The sequence below is a fragment of the Saccopteryx leptura genome, chromosome 3 (assembly GCF_036850995.1).
Source record: "Saccopteryx leptura isolate mSacLep1 chromosome 3, mSacLep1_pri_phased_curated, whole genome shotgun sequence".
NCBI lineage: Eukaryota > Metazoa > Chordata > Mammalia > Chiroptera > Emballonuridae > Saccopteryx > Saccopteryx leptura.
Window position 1 is genome coordinate 161,244,173 of NC_089505.1, and position 22,562 is coordinate 161,266,734.

The 22,562-nt window shown below is 37.0% G+C and overlaps 1 protein-coding gene across 1 annotated transcript in view; it reads right to left on the reverse strand.

Moving 5' to 3' along the window:
* Nucleotides 1–22,562, reverse strand: part of COL24A1 (collagen type XXIV alpha 1 chain) — a 383,490-nt gene that overhangs the window by 321,327 nt on the left and 39,601 nt on the right. The window contains exons 4-6 of the mRNA XM_066372218.1: nt 20,201–21,555; nt 5,421–5,474; nt 1,608–1,661 (exon numbers count right to left, since the gene is read on the reverse strand). Of these exons, the coding sequence (XP_066228315.1) occupies nt 1,608–1,661; nt 5,421–5,474; nt 20,201–21,555 (1,463 nt within the window). The remainder of the gene's footprint in view (nt 1–1,607; nt 1,662–5,420; nt 5,475–20,200; nt 21,556–22,562) is intronic.

Below are 22,562 nucleotides of genomic sequence, written 5' to 3' on the forward strand. Positions count from 1 at the left end.
ACCAGCCTGGACCCAAGGTCGCTGGCTCGAGCAAGGGGTTACTCGGTCTGCTGAAGGCCCGCGGTCAAGGCACATATGAGAAAGCAATCAATGAACAACTAAGTTGTTGCAACGTGCAACGAAAAACTATGATTAATGCTTCTCATCTCTCTGTTCCTGTCTGTCTGTCCCTATCTATCCCTCTCTCTGCCTCTCTTTCTCTGTCTCTATAAAAAAAAATTGTGAGATTCAAATTTTTATCTCTCCTAGATCATTTTAACGAAGACATATTCACACTAGTCTATACTGAAAAATAGAATGTTTTAATCTTGGGACAATACTAATTTTTATTTGATACAAAGATCTTCATTTTCTCAAATATTTTCTCCTGAATTTGTGTGCACATTGTAAGAAGTCAATTAAATGAAAGGTTTTTCACTATCTCCATATTCATCTCTCCTCACCCCATCTCTGGATTTTTTTTTATTTGTTTGTTTTGAGTATATAATTGCTTACTGCTTGCAGAGGTAAGGAAGGAATATAAAGCAGTGGAAACTGCCATGCCCTTCTCTCTTCCTTCCTCCTGTGGAGAAGAGGCTGTCAGCAGGACTGGGAGCGCCCTGGCACATTGGTCCTGTGGAGAAGCATGAGCTGGGCCTTGACGGCTCCTTTACCCTTTTACTGGTCTAAATAGCTTTCAAGTCTCCACAGGAACTTGAAGGACTGAGGAATCACATATTACAAAATAAACTTCTGGTTTCTTTGGAAGTTGTCTCTCTTTACTCTCACTGTTACATTCAGAGTTAAAAGAGTCTTTTGTTTGTTTGTTTGTTCTTTGAGGAATTTTTATTGAACTCAAGAAATTGTTGGCAATGAAACTTTTGGAAACTTAGATTTCAGTTATCTCTGCTATATGCTTCTATTATTACTTATTAATAATAACGATATGACTTACGACATTTTAGTGCCATGTTAAATGCTTGACTCACATTAATTTAACTTGCCTTCACTTTAGCTCTATGAAGATGTCCTATGATTTCCCCCAATTTTATAGAAAAGGAAAGTGAAGCTTACAGAGGCTAAGTAAGCAATTTGCTTCTAGTCAGACCAAGAGAGCTACGACTTGAACCCAGATCTCTTAAGACTCCAAGACTGTGTCCTTAACCTCTATCCTATATGGTTACATGTTCACTTCTAAATGTGGTTATTAATAAGCAGAGGGGTTATTAATGACACTAAAAAAGTCATGAAGTTACTGGCAATCAAGACTCTAATGTTTACCTAATCCCATATATTTTATGATATTTGTTTTATATTTTTTATTTAAGGTAAACTATTCAAATCATAATTTGTATATTTCAAAGGTTTCCATTCATTGCTATGTACTTTGACCATAAAGACTGTCACATCAAAGCAGGCTTATACATGAGTACTAACCAGATGAATTCAAGTGTGGAGGGCTTTCAGAGGGACCTAAATGTCTGACAAGCTAAGACAACTCTGTTGAAGAATCAAAAATCACTCTCTGGATATAGCAGAGGTCCTCCATGTCCCAAGACTGGCTTTAAAAGTTAAGGACCTTCTTTAATGTCAGGAAAATCATGCAATACTCACTAGTTATCACTCACCTTTGGGCCTGGTAATCCAGGTAGCCCAGGATTTCCGTGTGGCCCTGGTATGCCCTGCAATAGTAAAAAAAAAAAAAAAAAAAGATCATTCTTAGAATAGATCTAGATACAAATAACAGGCAGTGTTTATTGTAACATCTAAATAATATTATATGCTACAATTTCATTAAAATGAACATTAAGGTTTTTTCTAACAAAGCTCTTTATATATATATATATTTTTTTTTTCATTTTTCTGAAGCTGGAAACAGGGAGAGACAGTCAGACAGACTCCCGCATGCGCCCGACCGGGATCCACCCGGCACGCCCACCAGGGGCAACGCTCTGCCCACCAGGGGGCGATGCTCTGCCCATCCTGGGCGTCGCCATGTTGCGACCAGAGCCACTCTAGCGCCTGAGGCAGAGGCCACAGAGCCATCCCCAGCGCCCGGGCCATCTTTGCTCCAATGGAGCCTTGGCTGCGGGAGGGGAAGAGAGAGACAGAGAGGAAGGCGCGGCGGAGGGGTGGAGAAGCAAATGGGTGCTTCTCCTGTGTGCCCTGGCCAGGAATTGAACCCGGGTCCTCCGCACGCTAGGCCGACGCTCTACCGCTGAGCCAACCGGTCAGGGCTTTTAAATTTTTTAAGAATTTAAATATTTGAGTCTTAAAAATATATAACTATACTAATTATAGAGCAGAAATGTCCTTTCCACCTTTAGCTTCAAAACATTGCTTCAAGGTGTTTACCTCCCTTCTGCCTTCTGCACCATCCCTATCTCCAGCCATATTACTTAGTGCTACTTTTTTTTTTTTTTTTTTTTTTTTTTTTTTTTTTTACAGAGACAGAATCAGAGAGAGGGATAGATAGGGACAGACAGGAATGCAGAGAGATGTCAATCATCAGTTTTTTGTTGTGGCACTTGGTTGTTCATTGATTGCTTTCTCATATGTGCCTTGACCGTGGGGCTACAGCAGACCAAGTAACCCCTTGCTCAAGCCAGTGACCTTGGGTCATAGCTGGTGACTTTGCTCAAACCAGATGAGCCCATGCTCAAGCTAGCAAGCTCAGGGTCTTGAACCTGGGTCCTCTGCATCCCAGTTCGACGCTCTATCCACTGCACCACCACCTGGTCAGGCTGCTTAGTGCTACTTTTAAAAGCCCTGCAGAGTAAAGTGCTTGTTTACTTCCCCCATTCTCAACACGTTAACTCTTTGTGTACTTAGGCTTTTGCTTATACTATTATGTAAACCTTAAGAACTTACTTTATTTAATCTCGCCCCTATACCTACCCAAATCATTCTGAGCTATCACCTCAGTTTTAAATACTGGCTGCAACAGCATGAAGTGATTTTTCTCTCCTACTAACTTCCACAGAAATTGCTGCATGTAAAATTCATTTGCAATTAATTATATGTTGTTTTGAGACAGTACTCCTAGTGTCCCAATCTGTTACTTTAATAAAATGTTGCTATGTTAGCTACCTTATGAAGTGTGCTCTTTAATTCTAGGATTATGGATTCTTTGAAAAGAGACTGTTTTTAATATCATTGTTTGTACTTAGCACATGTTAGCCATTTGATGAATGTTTATCAGTTTGAATTTAATAATTGCTTCTATTTACTGAGCACCTACTATGTGCAAGTAACTGGGTTAATGCTTTATATTTCTTATTACTAATCTTTATAACAGCCCTGCAAGGAGATTATTTTTACTCCTCTTCACACATGAGGAAACTAAGCTCACACTGTCAGCAAGTAGATGAAGTAAGATTCACCTCCAGAAAGCCTCGCAGGCCTCTAGGCCCCCGATACGCACTTGGGTTTGGTATCCACCTTTGTGCTCCTCAGCCACCTCTACTTTAACATATAACATACAACATATAACATATAATATAACATATAGTTATTCTTTATCTGTCTTTTCAATTCTGAATTAATAGAGCATTGTGTTTCAGAAAGCGGTGTGTCAGCAATGCAAGTATTGAAGTTATACCCAGTAAGATGAACATTAAAGAAAAAAAAAAAGGCCCTGGCCGGTTGGCTCAGCGGTAGAGCGTCGGCCTGGCGTGCGGAGGACCCGGGTTCGATTCCCGGCCAGGGCACATAGGAGAAGCGCCCATTTGCTTCTCCACCCCCACCCCCTCCTTCCTCTCTGTCTCTCTCTTCCCCTCCCGCAGCCAAGGCTCCATTGGAGCAAAGATGGCCCGGGCGCTGGGGATGGCTCCTTGGCCTCTGCCCCAGGCGCTAGAGTGGCTCTGGTCGCCACAGAGCGACGCCTCAGAGGGGCAGAGCATCGCCCCCTGGTGGGCAGAGCCTCGCCCCTGGTGGGCGTGCCGGGTGGATCCCGGTCGGGCGCATGCAGGAGTCTGTCTGACTGTCTCTCCCTGTTTCTAGCTTCAGAAAAATAAAAAAAAAAAAAAAAAAAAAAAAAAAAATTAGATTTCATGACATATGTTATTTGTAACCTACAAAAATTAAACATGTAAAACTTCTGGGGAACAATAAATGAGTAGTTGTAGATATAAGAGCAATGGATATAAACTATAATTTCACAAACCTTAGTAATGCAAATGTGTGTCAGGACAATAACTAGAAAAAATTAATATCAATAAATTTTGGGACTTTTAAAAAACAAGATAATTTGTTGGTCATTGCCAAATGAAATAAAATCTAGCAAAAGAAGAAATGTGAAGTTGCAAGTTTTAAGTTAAATATTTGAATGGAGATAAAATTAGGAACAGAAATGTAATCATTAGCTTTGAGAAGAGCAATACTGCTCCTTTATTCAAGAAAGAAAATTGGACAAATAAATGGAAAAAAATGAAAGATGGAAATTAGAGAGGAAAAATGCTGTGTCATGAGAATAGATGGAGATTCATAAATGGAAGGTCATACTGTGGGAGAACAGCTGAGTGATGCGATTCGTGCAAACATAGACTGGGTCCCTCAGATCAGCAGGGTCCAGGGTCTCCTGATAGAGAGGGAGGAAGACCAAATGGTTTCTGGGCAGGAGAAGAAACAAGGTGTAGAAGACTCTCTGGGAGGAATGTGCTAAGTCATCTAGTGCTGAGAAATAAAAGTCATAGTAAATGACAGCTGGAGCCCAGTGAGCATTCATCTCAGGCCACATATGGATGAGAATTTGATGTAAATATGGACAACATAAAGTAATATTTTAGGGTGATTTTTCTTTACATTGTAAGATAAACAAAATTCAGGATAAAAAAGTAAATTATATGTGGTATTTGCATTAGTTTTTCTAACTCTCTTTGAAGAATTTCTGTTAGTAAAAGTTCACACATTTTTCGGTTTGAAAGAGTTTCACTCTAACCCAGTGATAAATCTTTTGCTGGCCCTGTGTAATGTGAGAAACTACTGCTGATCCTTAAAGCAGCTTTTTTGCTCAGGACAATTACTTTCTTAGTCAATAGCTCCAGCATTTCCCACTATGTAATCCAGGAATGCACTGGTCTAAGGCAGCCCACTCCTCTTTATTGCCCAAAGTAAATGAACCCCACCTAGGACTATCAACTACAGATGAGATCACTTTATCACTAAGAATAATGTTACAAGTAGCACCAAAACAGCCACATATCTACAAATTTGATAATCTTTCTGGAGCATTTTCACAGCAAATGCATTGGCTGGGTGCTGACAGTCAAATAAGCGAGCTGCACGTGCTTCTAAGCTTCTCTTGAATTGGCAAAGATACAACTAAGTTTGCAGATCCAGGCAGGTTTCCAAAGGAAGTACATACTGTACAGTGCTAGGATAAACATACCGGAAAGTTACTAGTTCTAACAGCACGTGAGAAACAGAAACCATCTACTCACCCGTGGACCTCTCTTTCCTGAGGGGCCTGGGACACCTGCTGGACCAGGGGGACCCTGGGAAACAAATGCCAAGGTATTAGACATGATAATAGACACATCTTTTCTCACAAGTTTTATTAAGATTCTCGTTTTAGGGCTCTTTTTCAGTCACCAGTTACCAGCTGATAACGATTTTAAAGTAACATGAATCTCCTCACCCTAATCAGCAGGAGTGGGAGTTGAAACTCAAGTGTCCTCTTTAATCTGGCCAGAAAAGGTAGCAGGAAGTCTGTGACTTATGGTTATAGGCACTGTATCTGGTTTTTAAGGGACCATAACTAGTAGTTTTGTGGGTGATTTTTACCTAAATTTACTTTTACTACTCAAGGAGGAATTCAATTTAGGGTTTGGAGACCAATGATGACAGGTTTTTCAGACACATTTCAAAAGACTTGTCTTGCAAAATTAAAGCACTAACATTTTGTATTCTTTTAAAAGACTTATACCAAAGATATGTGTAATGTGTTTAACTATTATAATCAGGTACTTCTAGTATATTCAGTAATAAATCTCCCTTATACAAAATGCAGCATACTAGGAGGTCACTAACAGAGTTAAATGATTTGAAACAAAGTATGAAAGTAAAAACTGATAAAAAAAAAATTGAGTGTTCTGGGTTCTTTAAATGTTATTAAATATATCACATTAGGAAAACAAAATGGCCCTGGCTTGTTGGTTCTTTGGTTGAGTGCCAGCCCAGAATGTGGGTGTTCGGAGTTAGATATCCGGTCAGAGCACACAGGAGAAGTGACCATCTGCTTCTCCATCCCATCCCCAGCCCCTTCTATCTCCCTCTCTCTCTTCTCCTCCAGCAGTTTGAATTCATGCCCCCCAAAATAAGAACTAAAAATGAAAAACTAAATGGAAAATTAAAACAAATGTCTACTTTTGTTTATTACCTTATCACACAACTTTGTGACTAAAGAAAACACTATTTCCTTCAGATTAAAAAGGCAGTTAGGCCCTGGCGGTTGGCTCAGCGGTAGAGCGTCGGCCTAGCGTGCGGAGGACCCGGGTTTGATTCCCGGCCAGGGCACACAGGAGAAGCACCCATTTGCTTCTCCACCCCTCCGCCGCGCCTTCCTCTCTGTCTCTCTCTCTTCCCCTCCCGCAGCCAAGGCTCCATTGGAGCAAAGATGGCCCGGGCGCTGGGGATGGCTCTGTGGCCTCTGCCCCAGGCGCTAGAGTGGCTCTGGTCGCAACATGGCGACGCCCAGGACGGGCAGAGCATCGCCCCCTGGTGGGCAGAGCGTTGCCCCTGGTGGGCGTGCCGGGTGGATCCCGGTCGGGCGCATGCGGGAGTCTGTCTGACTGTCTCTCCCTGTTTCCAGCTTCAGAAAAATGAAAAAAAAAAAAAAAAGGCAGTTAATATTAAAGTTAATATTAGAAACTGGGAAATAAAAATATATTTCATATTGTGATTTAAACACTTGAGTTGTTTAATAAGCACCAAATAAAAATATATTTTAACTTATATTCACAATTTTGCACTTTCAAATCTTTGAGAACAGGTTACTAACAGGCATTTTATAGAACCCATAGAAGGAAAGTAATTCTATAGGCATGGCGTTCTTGAGAAGAATAAGTTACTTAAAAAAAATTAAGTACTAGAAAAAGCACTTTATCTTTCAGATGACTGACTTAAGAGAAATTATAGTTAAATTAAATTAAAAGAGCAATAGTTTTGCAGTCATTCAATCTAGATTCACTTTATGCCTCAACCATTTACTAGCTAAGTGACCTTGGACAAGTCAATTATACTTTTCTTAGCTTTAGTTTACTCATTTTTAAAAATATTGATGATAAAAACCTATGTTTCAGGGTTGTTGTGAGCATTAAAGATGTTTTTATATAAAATATCTATCTGATATATAGTAGTTAACCAACAAACTACAAAGTAATTAGTTTTTTAAAAGTATGTGTGGGCTACAGCAAGCACTCAGTGTTAGATATAATACTATTATTACTTGGATAATATACATACTAAGGCAAATCTATTCACTACACCAATACTTCTAAGAGATAATAATGCCTGGGCAGTTAATCTTAGAAGTTCTGCATCTAAAATTCCTTTCTAAAATTCATTTACTCACTCAATAAACATTAGTTAGCATCAAGCTCTCCTGGAGAAAACAGTCTAGATAAAAAGACACATTAACAGATAAACACATAATCATGCAGTGTACTTAGTAATGAAGGAAAAGAACAAACAAGCAACGAAGACAGATTAAATAGTGCACCTAATTTACATTGTGGTATCAGAGAAGGCTTCTCTGAGAAAGTCTGAAGTCGGACCTAAAGGATGAATAGGAGAAAAGAGGAGAAATTCTACAAAATAAAAATAAAATAAATGAGGGGCATGAATAGAACAAAACAAACAAAAAACATAGTCTTATTAAAAAACTAAAAGAAAACTAATAATGAAAGTACAAAAAAAATGGAACAAGAGGAGGTTACTGAGGTCAGCAGTGGTCAGATCACATGACTGCACAGGTCACAATAAAGAGTTTTTTATTTATTCTAAGTGTTTTACTTTTCTGCCACTGAAGAGTTAAAGCAGATAAATGACATGATCTGATTTATTTTTTAATATCCCTAGAAAATTTACATAAAAGATTGCAGAGAGAACATTTTCTAACCTACTCTCCCTTCTTTAAAACCCACTGAAAACAAAAAATATCAAAAGATGAAAACATCATCTTTAATGAAACAAGAAAAGAACCACAACCACAAACCACAAAATATGAAGATTATCTTCCAAATACTGAAACACTTTGGTGTAAGAAAAGATGTTGAGAGATGACCAAAAACAAAAAGAAACAAACAAAAATTCTCCTCAGACCTCAAACTTTGGACAGGCTACAGATTTCTAAAAGTATATCAGCCCTAAAAGTTATTTCCAACAATGCTTTGACTACAATGATGGGGTTTTAAAGGAATGGGAAAGCCTCAGGAGATATAATTTATGACCCAGTAGAGGACCCAGCTCCAAACAGCCAAAAATAAGGAAGGTAGAGCTGAAGAAGAAGAACCTATCATTTCTATGATCTACAACCACACCTCCTATCCTCAGGAGACATCTAAGGGGTAAACGACAAGCTCAGACATCATCATATCCCTTTTCAGAAAGCCTGTGATACAAAGAGCTTCACAAAAAATTGTACATGAAATAAGAGAAGATGTCTCTGGATAGAGGACAGAATAAAGATGGTAAGATGGGGTTTAAGGAAGCAACCTAAATTTGAATCTGTGTACCACTCCATACCACTTCCTTTTGCCTCTACCTATGACATTTTAAAACAAACAATGACCCAGATATCTTTATTTAAAAAAAAAACTAGTAATAACTAGGAAGAAACCAGAAAGGGACCTATGCATAGATATTGAGGAGGGGGGAAACGTAAGGACAGAAACATAAAAGCAGAGGACAAATCTTTACAAGAGAAATTGCTCTATGCAACAGAGAAAAGGTTCATTCTAGATTTAAAGAATTACAAAATGCCAACTTTCTATGAAAATAGGGTTCGAAGAAAAGTTATAGGAGTAAAAATGACAACTGAGGTAATAAAATATGAACCAGAAAAGTTTAAGAAAGATACGAGAGAACAACAACAACAAAAAAACCCATTATGGATAAAAGCTATGTTAGAAGCAATAAAAACTGATGAAATACAACTGAAAAAAAAAACAATAAAGAGATGGATGTAGGATAACTGAATTCACACAAAATAAAATGAAAAAAGCAATTGGATAAAACATAACAACAAATACTTCCATCACAAAGGACATTCAATATATGCCTAATGGTTTGCCTGAAGAGAAACATTAAAAAATGGAAAAGAAAAATGCTAGAAGATATAAGGGGAGACTTTTCAATAATAAAATAAAAGTAATCTTCAGATCAAACAGTATCAGAAAAAAACTGACACAGAACCCAATAGGTTTAATGAACTTCAAAGTCAATGAAATAAATGCATGGTGAAACAATAAGAACCAGTCATCTATGGGTAGAAAATCAAGCTGCCCTCAGACCTCACATAGTAGCATACACTTCAAGAAACAGTAGAACAATCCCTACAAAGCTCATCATTTCATCATCATTCAATCTCTTCTCAGCTTTCTAAAACAACCTCCATGCTATGCTGAAGTAGGATTCTCAAAGTTGAACAGTGACTTTCCCATCAAAAGTTGAAATGGACTTCCTACACTTTGTCTCAGTCCTCATCCTCTTTTACTCTGTAGCTTTTTGGAACTGCTGATCAATTTCTTCTCAAAACCCTCTTCTTTAGCTTTGGGATATTGCAATATATTCTACTCTCCCATCTGAGTATTCCTTCACATTTCTGCTTTTTTCCTTCTGTAACCTCAAAGTAAACATTCCTCATGATTTGGCTCTTGACCATAAGCCAAACTTCTTTCCTTGAAATTATCCAACCCTAGAGCTTCATCTGCAATGTTAATGGAAAGACTCTGAAATATATATCCCCTACCATGACCTCTCTTTTTCATTTCAGCTTCTTCAACGTTTCCAACAGCTTAATGAGATGCCAGCACAACACCAATGTTTTAACTTAGTCTCCTTTCCTAAAATCAATTTCCTTTCTTAATTATTGTTTTTAGTAATGGTATCACCATTCTCTCAATCCACAGGGTTAAAACTTAAGTTGTCTTTGATTCTCTCTTTATTTCTTTTTTACTTGGTCCCTCAGTCCAATTAATTTACTAGTTCTACCAAACTTTCCTTTTTGCATTTTCACTACTGTCATCCTAATGTAGTCCTTGTTTTGTAACATCCAGATAACAGGAACTTCCAGGGCACTACTATCAGACTGAATTCCCTTATCAATCTGTCTTCTTAGAAACCTACAAATTTCCCCACTGAGAAGATCCAGTTAGAATGATCAGTTTGACAATTAAGACACTCCACAACCTGACGTCTAGGTTGGGTCTTATATTTGTCTAAAATTCAGTCTAACATTGTAAAAGAGTTTGAGCTTTAGAGGCAGAAAACCTGGCTCCAAACCCTGGCTCTGTCATTTATTAGCAATGTGGTTATAGGCAAGTATATTAACTTCTCTGGACTTGAGTTTATTCACCTGAAAAAAATGAGGATAGTAATACCAACCTTATAAAGTTGGGGTTTTTGTTTGTTTTTTTAAGATAAGATAATGAATGGAAAGGGTATGGTAGAATATCTGCCACAAGGTAAAAACTCAAGAAATGATAGTTATTATGCTCTTTTTCATATATATAAAATACTAGTTCCTTTCACCTACCCAAATCATATCCGTGTTTGAGGCCTCAGTTATAACTAACTTTGTCCACAAGAACCTATCCTGAACAGCTCAATCTTAAGTGATCTTTCATAAAAATCCCCTCAAAAATATTTTTCATAACTTTGAAAATATGTACCCTAAACATTTAGTTTGTATCTCTCAATGGCATTTATTGTATCATACTTAGCCATGAGATATTTTTATAAATGTACTTCTTATATCCCCATTATATTGTAAGCTCCGCTACAGTGACTGACTTACATATATACTCTATGTTACTGCTTTACCCATAGCAGAGACTAAGCAAGTATTTGCTGAATATTGTTGCTTCACTTACCAATGTTGAAATGACTACTTTTGGTTGTATAGAAGAGATGAATGGTTATTTCATCATACTGACTTCTTCTGAAGAATTGTTTCCATAACCACTTGTTTAATATGATCTACTCGGTAGCTCAGTTTTATTAATGTTATGTTGGTAAATGTCATAGCTGGAAAGAGTTTATTTCTCTAATAATAATACATTCTTCAGTCAGGGTAATGGCGCGGTAGGAAGTGATACCGATAAATCTCTCCCAAAACTCAACAAGATCTCTCCCAAAACTCAACCAGAAACAGAAAAATCTATCCTTGGAGCCTCCAGATGTTTTGCAATACACCTGAAGGTATGGTCGAGCGAAAATTGACTAAATATATAATCAAACCCCAAAAGAAATAGGGAGTAAGAAATGCTCCGCCTTCCTCACTAACCTAAATAGGGCTGCTTTCACTGGGAACTGAGAGTATAGAAACTAAGGCGGGCAAAGGGGGTGAATACATCTAGGCCGCGGCACAAACGGCCGAACCATGCTGTGGCACGGAGATCCAAGCCGAGAAAAAACTGTGCTTGTGGCAACCCAGGCAATACAAGCTAACACTCGCGCCAAACCCAGACAAAGAAAGACAAGTGGGGCAGCCATTTTACCCGATATCCTGGTCGGCACGTGCAGATAGTGGGCGAGAGATTCCTTCCAAAGCCCCGGGAGTGGACGCCCGTGTTATCCCACAGAGAGGCAGAGTCAGAGGCCTTTGTGTGGGCTGAAAGCAGAATCTCCGGGCACCCTAGCACCCTGAAAAAGCTGCGCATGGGGAGAGAGTGAGAGCCAATTCCAACGCTGGAACTTTTCCGTGCGGGCGGGGGTTTCACTCAAAGTGTGAGGCGGCCGGCCTGATATCCTGGTCTGCATGCAGGGAGAGTGGGCAAGATATTCCTCCGAGCACCTCAGGAGTGGGCGCCCATGTTATCCCACAGAGGGGCAGAGTCAGAGGCCTCTGTGTGGGCCAAAAGCGGAATCTCCAGGCTGCCCCAGCGCCCTGAAAAAACCGCGCACGGGGAGGGAGCGAGAGCCAATTCCAACGCTGGAACTTTTCCGTGCGGGCAGGGGTTTCACTCAGAGTGTGAGACTGCCGGCCTGATGTCCTGGTCTGCGCACAGATAGTGAGGGAGAGTTTCCTCCAAGCGCCCCAGGAGTGGGCGCCTGCCCATGTTACCGGACAGAGTGGCAGAGCCAGAGGTCTTTGAGTGGGTGAAGCCCCGCCTGATTATGCTAGCAGCTCTGACTGACTGAGCCTTACCCAGAGCCCTGTGCTGAGTGGGAACAGAGTGGGGAGTTGCAAGCTCTTTGAGCCTCTTACTATCCAGGCAGAGGCAGCAGCGACCCCATAGCTGGATTATCAGGCTACTAATTGAGGAAGGAAAGACTAGGAGGGAGGCTCCAGGAACACAGACTCACTGTCAGAGCCTATAAATGCTAATGAGCCTCGACTGCCAACGACTGAAGCACAATACATGACATCGCCATAGAGACTTATCAACTGCAAACCTCTACCTGAGCATGCCAAAGGGGCAGAACCCGGGGTACAGAGTCACCGACCAGGAAGAGGGAGAGAAAAGAAAAAGCAAGAAGATAACCTCTCAAAATCAAGAATAATCCGCAGACTTTATAACCTATCCCATTTTATTATATTTCTTCATTTGTTTCTCTTATCTTCATTCTTGATTTTTTTTTTCCTCCTCCAATTGGGTCTTTTAACTCTCTGCCAGTCTTACTCTCTCCTCTCCTTGAACTACACTACCCATAAGTGTTACATCTCCCATTATCTTTTCTTTCCTCTTGCTTTCTCTCTATGAGGGTTGCACTCCAAAACCCTTAACTCTCTCTCTCTCTCTCTTCTTTTTTTTCTTCTTTTAGTGGTACCCTCTTTTTTTTCTCTCTCTCTCTTTCTTTTCTCCCTCTATATTAGTTTCTTCCTTTCTCCTTTACGTCTCCTCTCATTCAAACCCCAATAACGAACAAATTATCTTATCTGGGACTCAAACTTATGTTTGTGGCATTTTGGGGGGCTTTTACTTCACTTTTTAACTCACTAGCAGTGCTCCCATCCCTAGCTCTACATTTTATCTAGTTCTTGTTCCAATAAATACAATAGTAATTTTTTAATTTGTCCCCCCATTTTCCTGTTTCCCTCTTATTCCTCTCATCATAAAACTCTTAGCCAACCAACACCTAAAAGAAAATCGTTTTATTCTTGACCCAAATTTTTTCCTTATTTGCTTTTTGTGGGTCCATACCTCCCTTTTTCCCCCCTTTATTACTTCTCCCCAATTCAGGCCATCCATTACAGGCATTGTTTCTTCTATTTAGTACAATATAATTTACAGTTCACCACAAGATTTTCTCAAAAAAAGGGGAGAGGAGAGGAGAGGAAAAAAGGAGCGGGGGAAATAATTTTTTTTTTAATTTTAATTTTATTTTATTTCATTATTAATTTTTTTTTAAAAAAACAACTCTTCGATTTTTAATTTTTTTAACTTTTTATTCTTTATTAAATCTCATTAAGACTATCAACAAAACCACCCTCAGATGCCATTAAGGAAGAGAAAATCAAATATCATGGATACAAAAGAAAGAAAGGTAACACAGCTAGATGAGGAAAAATCTATGGAGAAAAAATTTAATATATTGGAAACCTTGGAGTTAAACGACAAAGAATTTAAAATAGAAATCCTAAAAATACTCAGAGATAATATAAAACACAGAAAGGCAATTTAGGGAGCTTAGAAAACAACTCAATGAACTCAAAGTATATTTTCCAAGGAAATTGAAACTATAAAAACAAATCAAACAGAGATGAAAACCTCAATTCACGAGCTAAAAAACGAGGTAACAAGCTTAGCTAATAGCACAGGCCAGATAGAAGGTAGGTTTAGTGAAATAGAAGACAAGCAACTTGAGACACAACAGAGAGAAGAAGAAAGAGACTCGAAAATTTTAAAAAAATGAGATAGCCCTACAGGAATTGTCTGACTCCATCAAAAAGAATAACATAAGAATAATAGGTATATCAGAGGGAGAAGAGAGAGAAAATGGAATAGAGAACATATTCAAACAAATAATAGATGAGAACTTCCCAAGCCTGTGGAAAGAACTAAAGCCTCAAATTCAAGAAGCAAACAGAACACCGAGTTTTCTTAACCCCAACAAACCTACTCCAAGGCACATCATAATGAAATTGGCATAGACCAAAGGCAAAGAAAAAATTCTCAAGGCAGCCAGGGAAAAGAAGAATACAACATATAAATGAAGGCCCATTAGATTATCATCGGATTTCCTAACAGAAACTCTACAAGCTAGAAGAGAGTGGACCCAAATATTTAAAGTCCTGAAAGAGAAACTCTCAGCCACAAATACTATACCCATCAAAGTTATCCTTCAAATATGAAGGTGAAATAAAAAAATTCACAGATACAGAAAAGATGAGGGAATTTATCATCAGAAAACACCCACTCCAGGAAATACTAAAGGTGGTTTTCCAACCAGATCCAAAGAACAAAACAAAACAAAACAAAACCACAAATAAAATCTCTACCGAGAACACAATAAAACCAAATCTAAACTGTGACAACTACAAAAAGAAAGGGGGGGAGAGAATAGAGATTAACAGTAGCAAAGGACGATGGAGTGCAAAAGTACTAACAAAATAGTGCACTACAATGAACAGGGTAGGAACCCTTTTCATTACTAAAAGGTAACCACCATAGAAAAAACCACCACAGAAGCACATGATTTAAAAAAGATAGCAACAGCGGAAAGATGTATGGAATACAACCAAATAAAAACAAAAGATAGAAAAACGAAAGAGAAGGATCAAACAAGACACAAAACTAACAGAAAGCAATCTATAAAATGGTAATAGGGAACTCACAAGTTTCAATAATTACACTAAATGTAAACGAATTAAACTCACCAATAAAAAGGCACAGAGTACCAGAATGGATTAAAAAAGAAAATCCAACTGTATGCTGCCTACAGGAAACTCATCTAAGTAACAAGGATAAAAACAAATTCAAAGTGAAAGGCTGGAAAACAATACTCCAAGCAAATAACATCCAAAAAAAAGCAGGCGTAGCAATACTCATATCTGATAATGCTGACTACAAGACAGCAAAAGTACTCAGAGACAAAAATGGCCATTTCATAATGGCTAAGGAGACACTGAATCAAGAAGACATAACAATTCTTAATATATATGCACCAAACCAAGGAGCACCAAAATATATAAGATAGCTACTTATTGACCTTAAAACAAAAACTGACAAAAATACAATCATACTTGGAGACCTCAATACACCACTGACGGCTCTAGATCGGTCATCCAAACAGAGAATCAACAAGGATATAGTGGCCTTAAACAAAACACTAGAGCACCTAGATATGATAGACATCTACAGGACATTTCATACCAAAGTGACTGAGTATTCATTTTTCTCCAGTGTACATGGATCATTCTCAAGAATTGATCATATGTTGGGCCACAAAAACAACATAAGCAAATTCAGAAAAATCTAAGTTGTACCAAGCATATTTTCTGATCATAAAGCCTTGAAACTAGAGTTCCAATGCAATAAAGAGGAAAAAAATCCCACAAAAATGTGGAAACTAAACAACATACTTTTAAAAAATGAATGGGTCAAAGAAGAAATAAGTGCAGAGATCAAAAGATATATACTGACAAATGAAAATGACAATACGACATATCAGAATCTATGGGATGCAGCAAAAGCAGTGATAAGACGGAAGTTCATATCACTTCAGGCATATATGAACAAACAAAAGAGAGGCCAAGTGAACCACTTAACTTCACAACTTCACACCTCAAGGAACTGGAAAAAGAAGAACAAAGACAACCCAAAACCAGCCGAAGAAAGGATATAATAAAAATCAGAGCAGAAATAATTAAAATGAGAATAGAAAAACTATAGAAAAAATTAATAGAACAAGGAGCTGGTTCTTTGAAAAGATCAACAAAATTGACAAACCCTTGGCAAGACTCACCAAGGAAAAAAGAGAAAGAACTCATATAAACAAAATCCAAAATGAAAGAGGAGAAATCACCACTGACACCGTAGATATACAAAGAATTATTGTAGAATACTATGAAAAACTTTATGCCACTAAATTCAACAACCTAGAAGAAATGGATAAATTCCTAGAACAATACAACCTTCCTAGACTGAGTCAAGAAGAAGCAGAAAGCCTAATCAGACCTATTAGTAGAGAAGAAATAGAAAAAAACATTAAAAACCTCCCCAAAAATAAAAGCCCAGGCCTAGATGGCTATACCAGCAAATTTTATCAAACATTCAAAGAAGACTTGGTTCCTCTTCTACTCAAAGTCTTCCAAAAAATTGAGGAAGAAGCAATACTTCCAAACACATTTTATGAGGCCAACATAACCCTCATACCAAAACCAGGCAAGGATGGCACAAAAAAAGAAAACTACAGACCAATATTTCTAATGAATACAGACGCTAAAATACTAAACAAAATACTAGCAAATCAAATACAACAACATATTAAAAAAATAATACATCATGATCAAGTGGGATTCATCCCAGAATCTCAAGGATGGTTCAACATACGTAAAACGGTTAACATAATACACCATATCAACAAAACAAAGAAAAAAAAACACATGATCTTATCAATAGGTGCAGAAAAGGCTTTTGATAAAATACAACACAATTTTATGTTTAAGACTCTCAACAAAATGGGTATAGAAGGAAAATATCTCAACATGATAAAGGCCATATATGATAAACCATCAGCTAACATCATATTAAATGGCACTAAACTGAAGGCTTTCCCCCTTAAATCAGGAACAAGACAGGGTTGTCCACTCTCTCCACTCTTATTTAATGTGGTACTAGAGGTTCTAGCCAGAGCAATCAGACAAGACAAAGAAATAAAAGGCATCCATATCGGAAAAGAAGAAGTAAAGGTATCACTTTTTGCAGATGATATGATCCTATACATCAAAAACCCCAAAGAATCCACAAAAAGACTACTAGAAACAATAAACCAATACAGTAAGGTCGTAGGATACAAAATTAACATACAGAAGTCAATAGCCTTTCTATATGCCAACAATGAAACATTTGAGAATGAACTCAAAAGAATAATCCCCTTCATGATTGCAACAACAACAAAAAAATACTTAGGAATAAACATAACAAAGAATGTAAAGGACTTATATAATGAAAACTATAAACCATTGTTAAGGGAAATTGAAAAAGATATAATGAGATGGTAGAATATTCCTTATTCTTGGTTAGAAAGAATAAATATAATCAAGATGGCCATATTACCCAAAGCAATATACAAATTTAATGCAATTCCCATCAAAATTCCAATAACATTTTTTAAAGAAATGGAGCTAAAAATCATCAGATTTATATGGAACTATAAAAAAGCCCGAATGGCCAAAGCAATCCTAAAGAAAAAGAATGAAGCTGGGGGCATTATAATACCTGACTTCAAACTATATTATAGGGCCATGACAATTAAAACAGCATCGTATTGGCAGAAAAATAGACACTCAGACCAATGGAACAGAATAGAAAACCCAGAAATAAAACCACATATATATAGTCAAATGATTTTTGATAAAGGGGCCAACAACACACAATGGAGAAAAGAAAGCCTCTTCAATAAATGGTGCTGGGAAAACTGGAAAGCCACATGCAAAAGAATGAAACTGGACTACAGTTTGTCCCCCTGTACTAAAATTAACTCAAAATGGATCAAAGATCTAAACATAAGACCTGAAACAATAAAGTACATAGAAGAAAACATAGGTACTAAACTCATGGACCTGGGTTTTAAAGAGCATTTTATGAATTTGACTCCAAAGGCAAGAGAAGTGAAGGCAAAAATTAATGAATGGGACTACATCAGACTAAGAAGGTTTTGCTCAGCAAGAGAAACTGATAACAAAATAAACAGACAGCCAACTAAATGGGAAATGAAATTTTCAAACAACAGCTCAGATAAGGGCCTAATATCCAAAATATACAAAGAACTCATAAAACTCAACAACAAACAAACAAACAAACAAACAATCCAATAAAAAAATGGGAAGAGGACATGAACAGACACTTCTCCCAGGAAGAAATACAAATGGCTAACAGATATATGAAAAGATGCTCATCTTCATTAGTTATTAGAGAAATGCAAATCAAAATTGCAATGAGATACCACCTCACCCCTGTTAGATTAGCTATTATTAACAAGACAGGTAATAGCAAATGTTGGAGAGGCTGTGGAGAAAAAGGAACCCTCATACACTGTTGGTGGGAATGTAAAGTAGTACAACTATTATGGAAGAAAGTATGGTGGTTCCTCAAAAAACTGAAAATAGAACTACCTTATGACCCAGCAATCCCTCTACTGGGTATATACCCCCAAAACTCAGAAACATTGATATGTAAAGACACATGCAGCCCCATGTTCATTGCAGCATTGTTCACAGTGGCCAGGACATGGAAACAATAAAAAATCCTGTCAATAGATGACTGGATAAAGAAGATGTGGCACATATGCACTATGGAATACTACTCAGCCATAAGAAATGATGATATAGGATCATTTACAGCAAAATGGTGGAATCTTGATAACATTATACGAAGTGTAATAAGTAAATCAGAAAAAACCAGGAACTGCATTATTCCATACGTAGGTGGGACATAAAAGTGAGACTAAGAGACATTGATAAGAGTGTGGTGGTTAGGGGGGAAGGGGGGAGAGGAAGAGGGAAAGGGGGAGGGGCACAAAGAAAACTAGACAGAAGGTGACAGAGGACAATCTGACTTTGGGTGATGGGTATGCAACATAATTGAATGACAAGATAACCTGGACTTGTTATCTTTGAATATATGTATCCTGATTTATTGATGTCGCCCCAGTAAAAAAATTAAATTATTAAAAAAATAATAATACATTCTTCAGATTTTATTTTAAAACCTTTAAACATTCATTCTAATAAGAGTTGCATAATACCTAATAAATCACTTCAAGTAACCACAAAGGAAACATAAACTGAGTAAGTGGCATCATCTTCTCCCATTCCATATGCTATGGTTTCTGGAAGTAAACCAATGACTTAAATTTTATTATCATCAAAAAAATACCTTGAGGTATATTTTAGTTTTCTTACAATTAAAAAATTAATTTCTAAAGACATATAGGTTGATTATTTAAGGTACAAATATGAAAGGCAAAAACATAATGTTTCTAATGATTTTGAAAGCTTTAAATGAGTTTTAAGTTATTTAAAATTTTTTCAGATGTTCATCTGTAATTGAAACTTCCAGAACAAAAGAATTTCAGAGCTCAAAAAATATCAGTCCATTATCTCATAGTTTTATAGTCTATTACCACATTATTCAATAAGTGAGTTGGCTAGATTTTCTATTGAATGGACTGATGGACTGACAGATATTCTTTGTTTTAGGTAGATGGAGCCTTAATTAATCCATAAATATAAATTGACTATATTATTAAAGATTAAATGAAATATGTTACTCTTCATGGCAATTAAAATATTTTATTTAGAATGATAATATAAGGGTTTACTTTTGCCCACTCAATGATTCACTATGAAATTATCTCTAGCTAAAATAAACTTTACACTCTATTTCAATTCATTTGATACTATTGTGCTGAAAGGCTATTAAATTGATACAGTTAATGTATTTTTCTTTGGTCTACAATAACTTTTATATCCTTCTCCTAACATGACTATGCAGTAAGCTTGTGGTTTTTCGCTTTTTTTAAATAAAAAGTGCTGGTCTATATTTAGCAGTTGAATTCCTGGTTGAATTTCAACTGAACAAGAAAAACATATAGCTTACTCACCAATTTATCAGAGTTAAGTGACCTTTTCAGCCTGCCAATAAAAACCAGAAGTAAAAAGTACAGTATTTCAGCCAGGGCTGCATTCTGGTTGGATGTGTTACAACAACCATAACATCAATCACTGTAGCCAAGATACATTTCTGGGACAGATCTGATCTGTTCTGTATTGTTCTATCTAGAAAATTCTTTTTGTAAGTTAGCGCATTAAAACATTTAAAAAACAACTTACGGGAGGTCCAGTGTCCCCTTTTGGCCCTCTTAGATTCTCCATTTCGAGCATTGCATTAAGGTCCTCATAATAATAATAATAATAGTCATAAAGCTCAGTTTCATAGCTATTTTCCATGGGGTAAGTAGCATCAGGATCGATTTCACCTTCCTTCCTTAGATCAAGGTGATTATCCACTGATGGCTCATCTGTCACTCTGTACAAGGTTGTATTTAAAATCTGTTGCAGTTCCATGAGTTCGTTAGTTTGTAGATTTGCTGTGATAGCCTTCTTGTGATTAGTGACTGTATCTTGTTTTATGTATGGAAGAATAGATGATATCTTCTTAAACTGTGACATACCAGTAACTCTGTCATTATGCTGTGTTATATTGCTTGACACATTTGAGAGAGAACTAAATTTCTCCTTGATATTTGTTCTTGCCTCACTGAGGAGATGATACGTCATCGACAGCCTTAAATTGGTCTGAGTATGTTCCTCAGTGATCATTTCTTTGTCTGGAATCCCATGGTTCACAAGATCCCCAGCAGAGATATTCCCTGAATGGAGAGAAGTTAACTGAGATCTTGATGTCTGGTGTTCTTGTTTATACGCTATTGAAGATTCGTTGTTCATAATATTCAAAATGTTTTTGCCTTCAGTAAATGTGTCCTCTGACAGTTCTTTTTTATCAAATTGTTTAGGTAAGGGAGAGATTTCTGGTATCTTAGCTGGTACAATAGTTGTATAAAAAAGCCTTGACCCAGGGTGACACTGCTGTTTCACATATCTGCAATAGTTTGTAGATGCTTCTGTTGAAGGAATAATATCCAACTGACATACTATTCCTTCAAAATGGACAGAATTATTGTTCATACTTCCTAAGGTAAACACACTGTTAGAATCAAATGTCTGAACTTCTGAAAGAGTCTCTCTGCTATAATAGTTCTTTCCACACTCAACAAACATTGAGACAACTTGGCTTCTAATAGTGATGGCAAATGAGTGCCATTGCTCATCATGAACACTGTAGTTGAAAAATATAGACTGCTTTCCTCCTAGGTATACCACTAATTTTTTAGGTAGTAATTGAACACCTAATTGCAGTCTATTTTTATTTCTAATGCTGAAGAGGAATGCATTATTTACTCTATGTGACCGTAACCCAATTAATATTGTAAATGGCTGTTTTAAGTTGACTGGCAAAATTTTCCTAAGAGGTGACTCAATATAAGCATCATTTGTTAAAATGACACCTGATTCTGTTAAATGGACCCCCTGAGGTAATGGTGTAGATGATGCTGGGACAGCAGTCACTGATGATGAGTGTCTTACATCTTTGCCTCCAAGGCCTAGTTGATGAAGAATATCTATGCCTGGAAATTAAAAAGAGAGAGAGAAAGAGAAAGAAAGAAAGAATCTTACTCTTATGCATTCATGTGTTCATATAAATGTTTGAGTATGAGAAAATCTTCCTTGTCTATATCAATAGTAATCCCTAAAATAAGCATCATCTATCAATAACTAATTTCCAGGTAATTGGAGATACAGAGAGGGGGAGTAAAATTTTATACTCCATAATTTGACAAATACATAGACACACATGCGCACACCCACAACCCAATATCCCTAAACCTGAATTTCATTAATAAATAAATGTGCTGTCATTTTCCCAATCAACTAGGAATCTTATTTGTTATACCAAAAAATACACATGCTCAAAGATTCTCAGATGTCATTTGTTTCTTTAATTTAGAACTTAAAATTTGATGACGTCTATGTTAAAGAGAAACTGGGAATTAACAAAAAGGAATTTGGAATTTGGAAACCATTTTATAAAATAAATTCACACAATTTGTTAAACTATAATTTTTCAGGCTGTTTTCTCTTTTAATCTCTGTGGATTTCAAAGTCACTTAAGAATTCTCCCTATGCCTAATACCTTATGTGCTTGTTACACACAAAACATTCGTCCCCTTCGTATCTCCTAGAACAATGAACTTAAATTCCTATAGCTTGTGATCACCAGACTTTTCTTTCCCTTACAGGTTTCTCTCTCTTTCATTTTTGCTCAGTCTTCTACAGTAATTTTTATACAATCTGTAGATTCTTTTTCAATATTTATTATATAATATAGATTTTCTTCTAATATGGATTTTATATAATTATGGATTTTCCTGGGGTTTTTTTTATTGTAACATTTCTAATTGTATATTGCTTACCTGCCATACCCAATTATAAACTCTGGTAAGACAGATTCTATATCTGATTCATTACTGGATATCTATTATACCCACCTTGCAAACAGTTCTATAATTTTTTTTTTCTGAAGCTGGAAACCGGGAGAGACAGTCAGACTCCCGCATGCGCCGACCGGGATCCA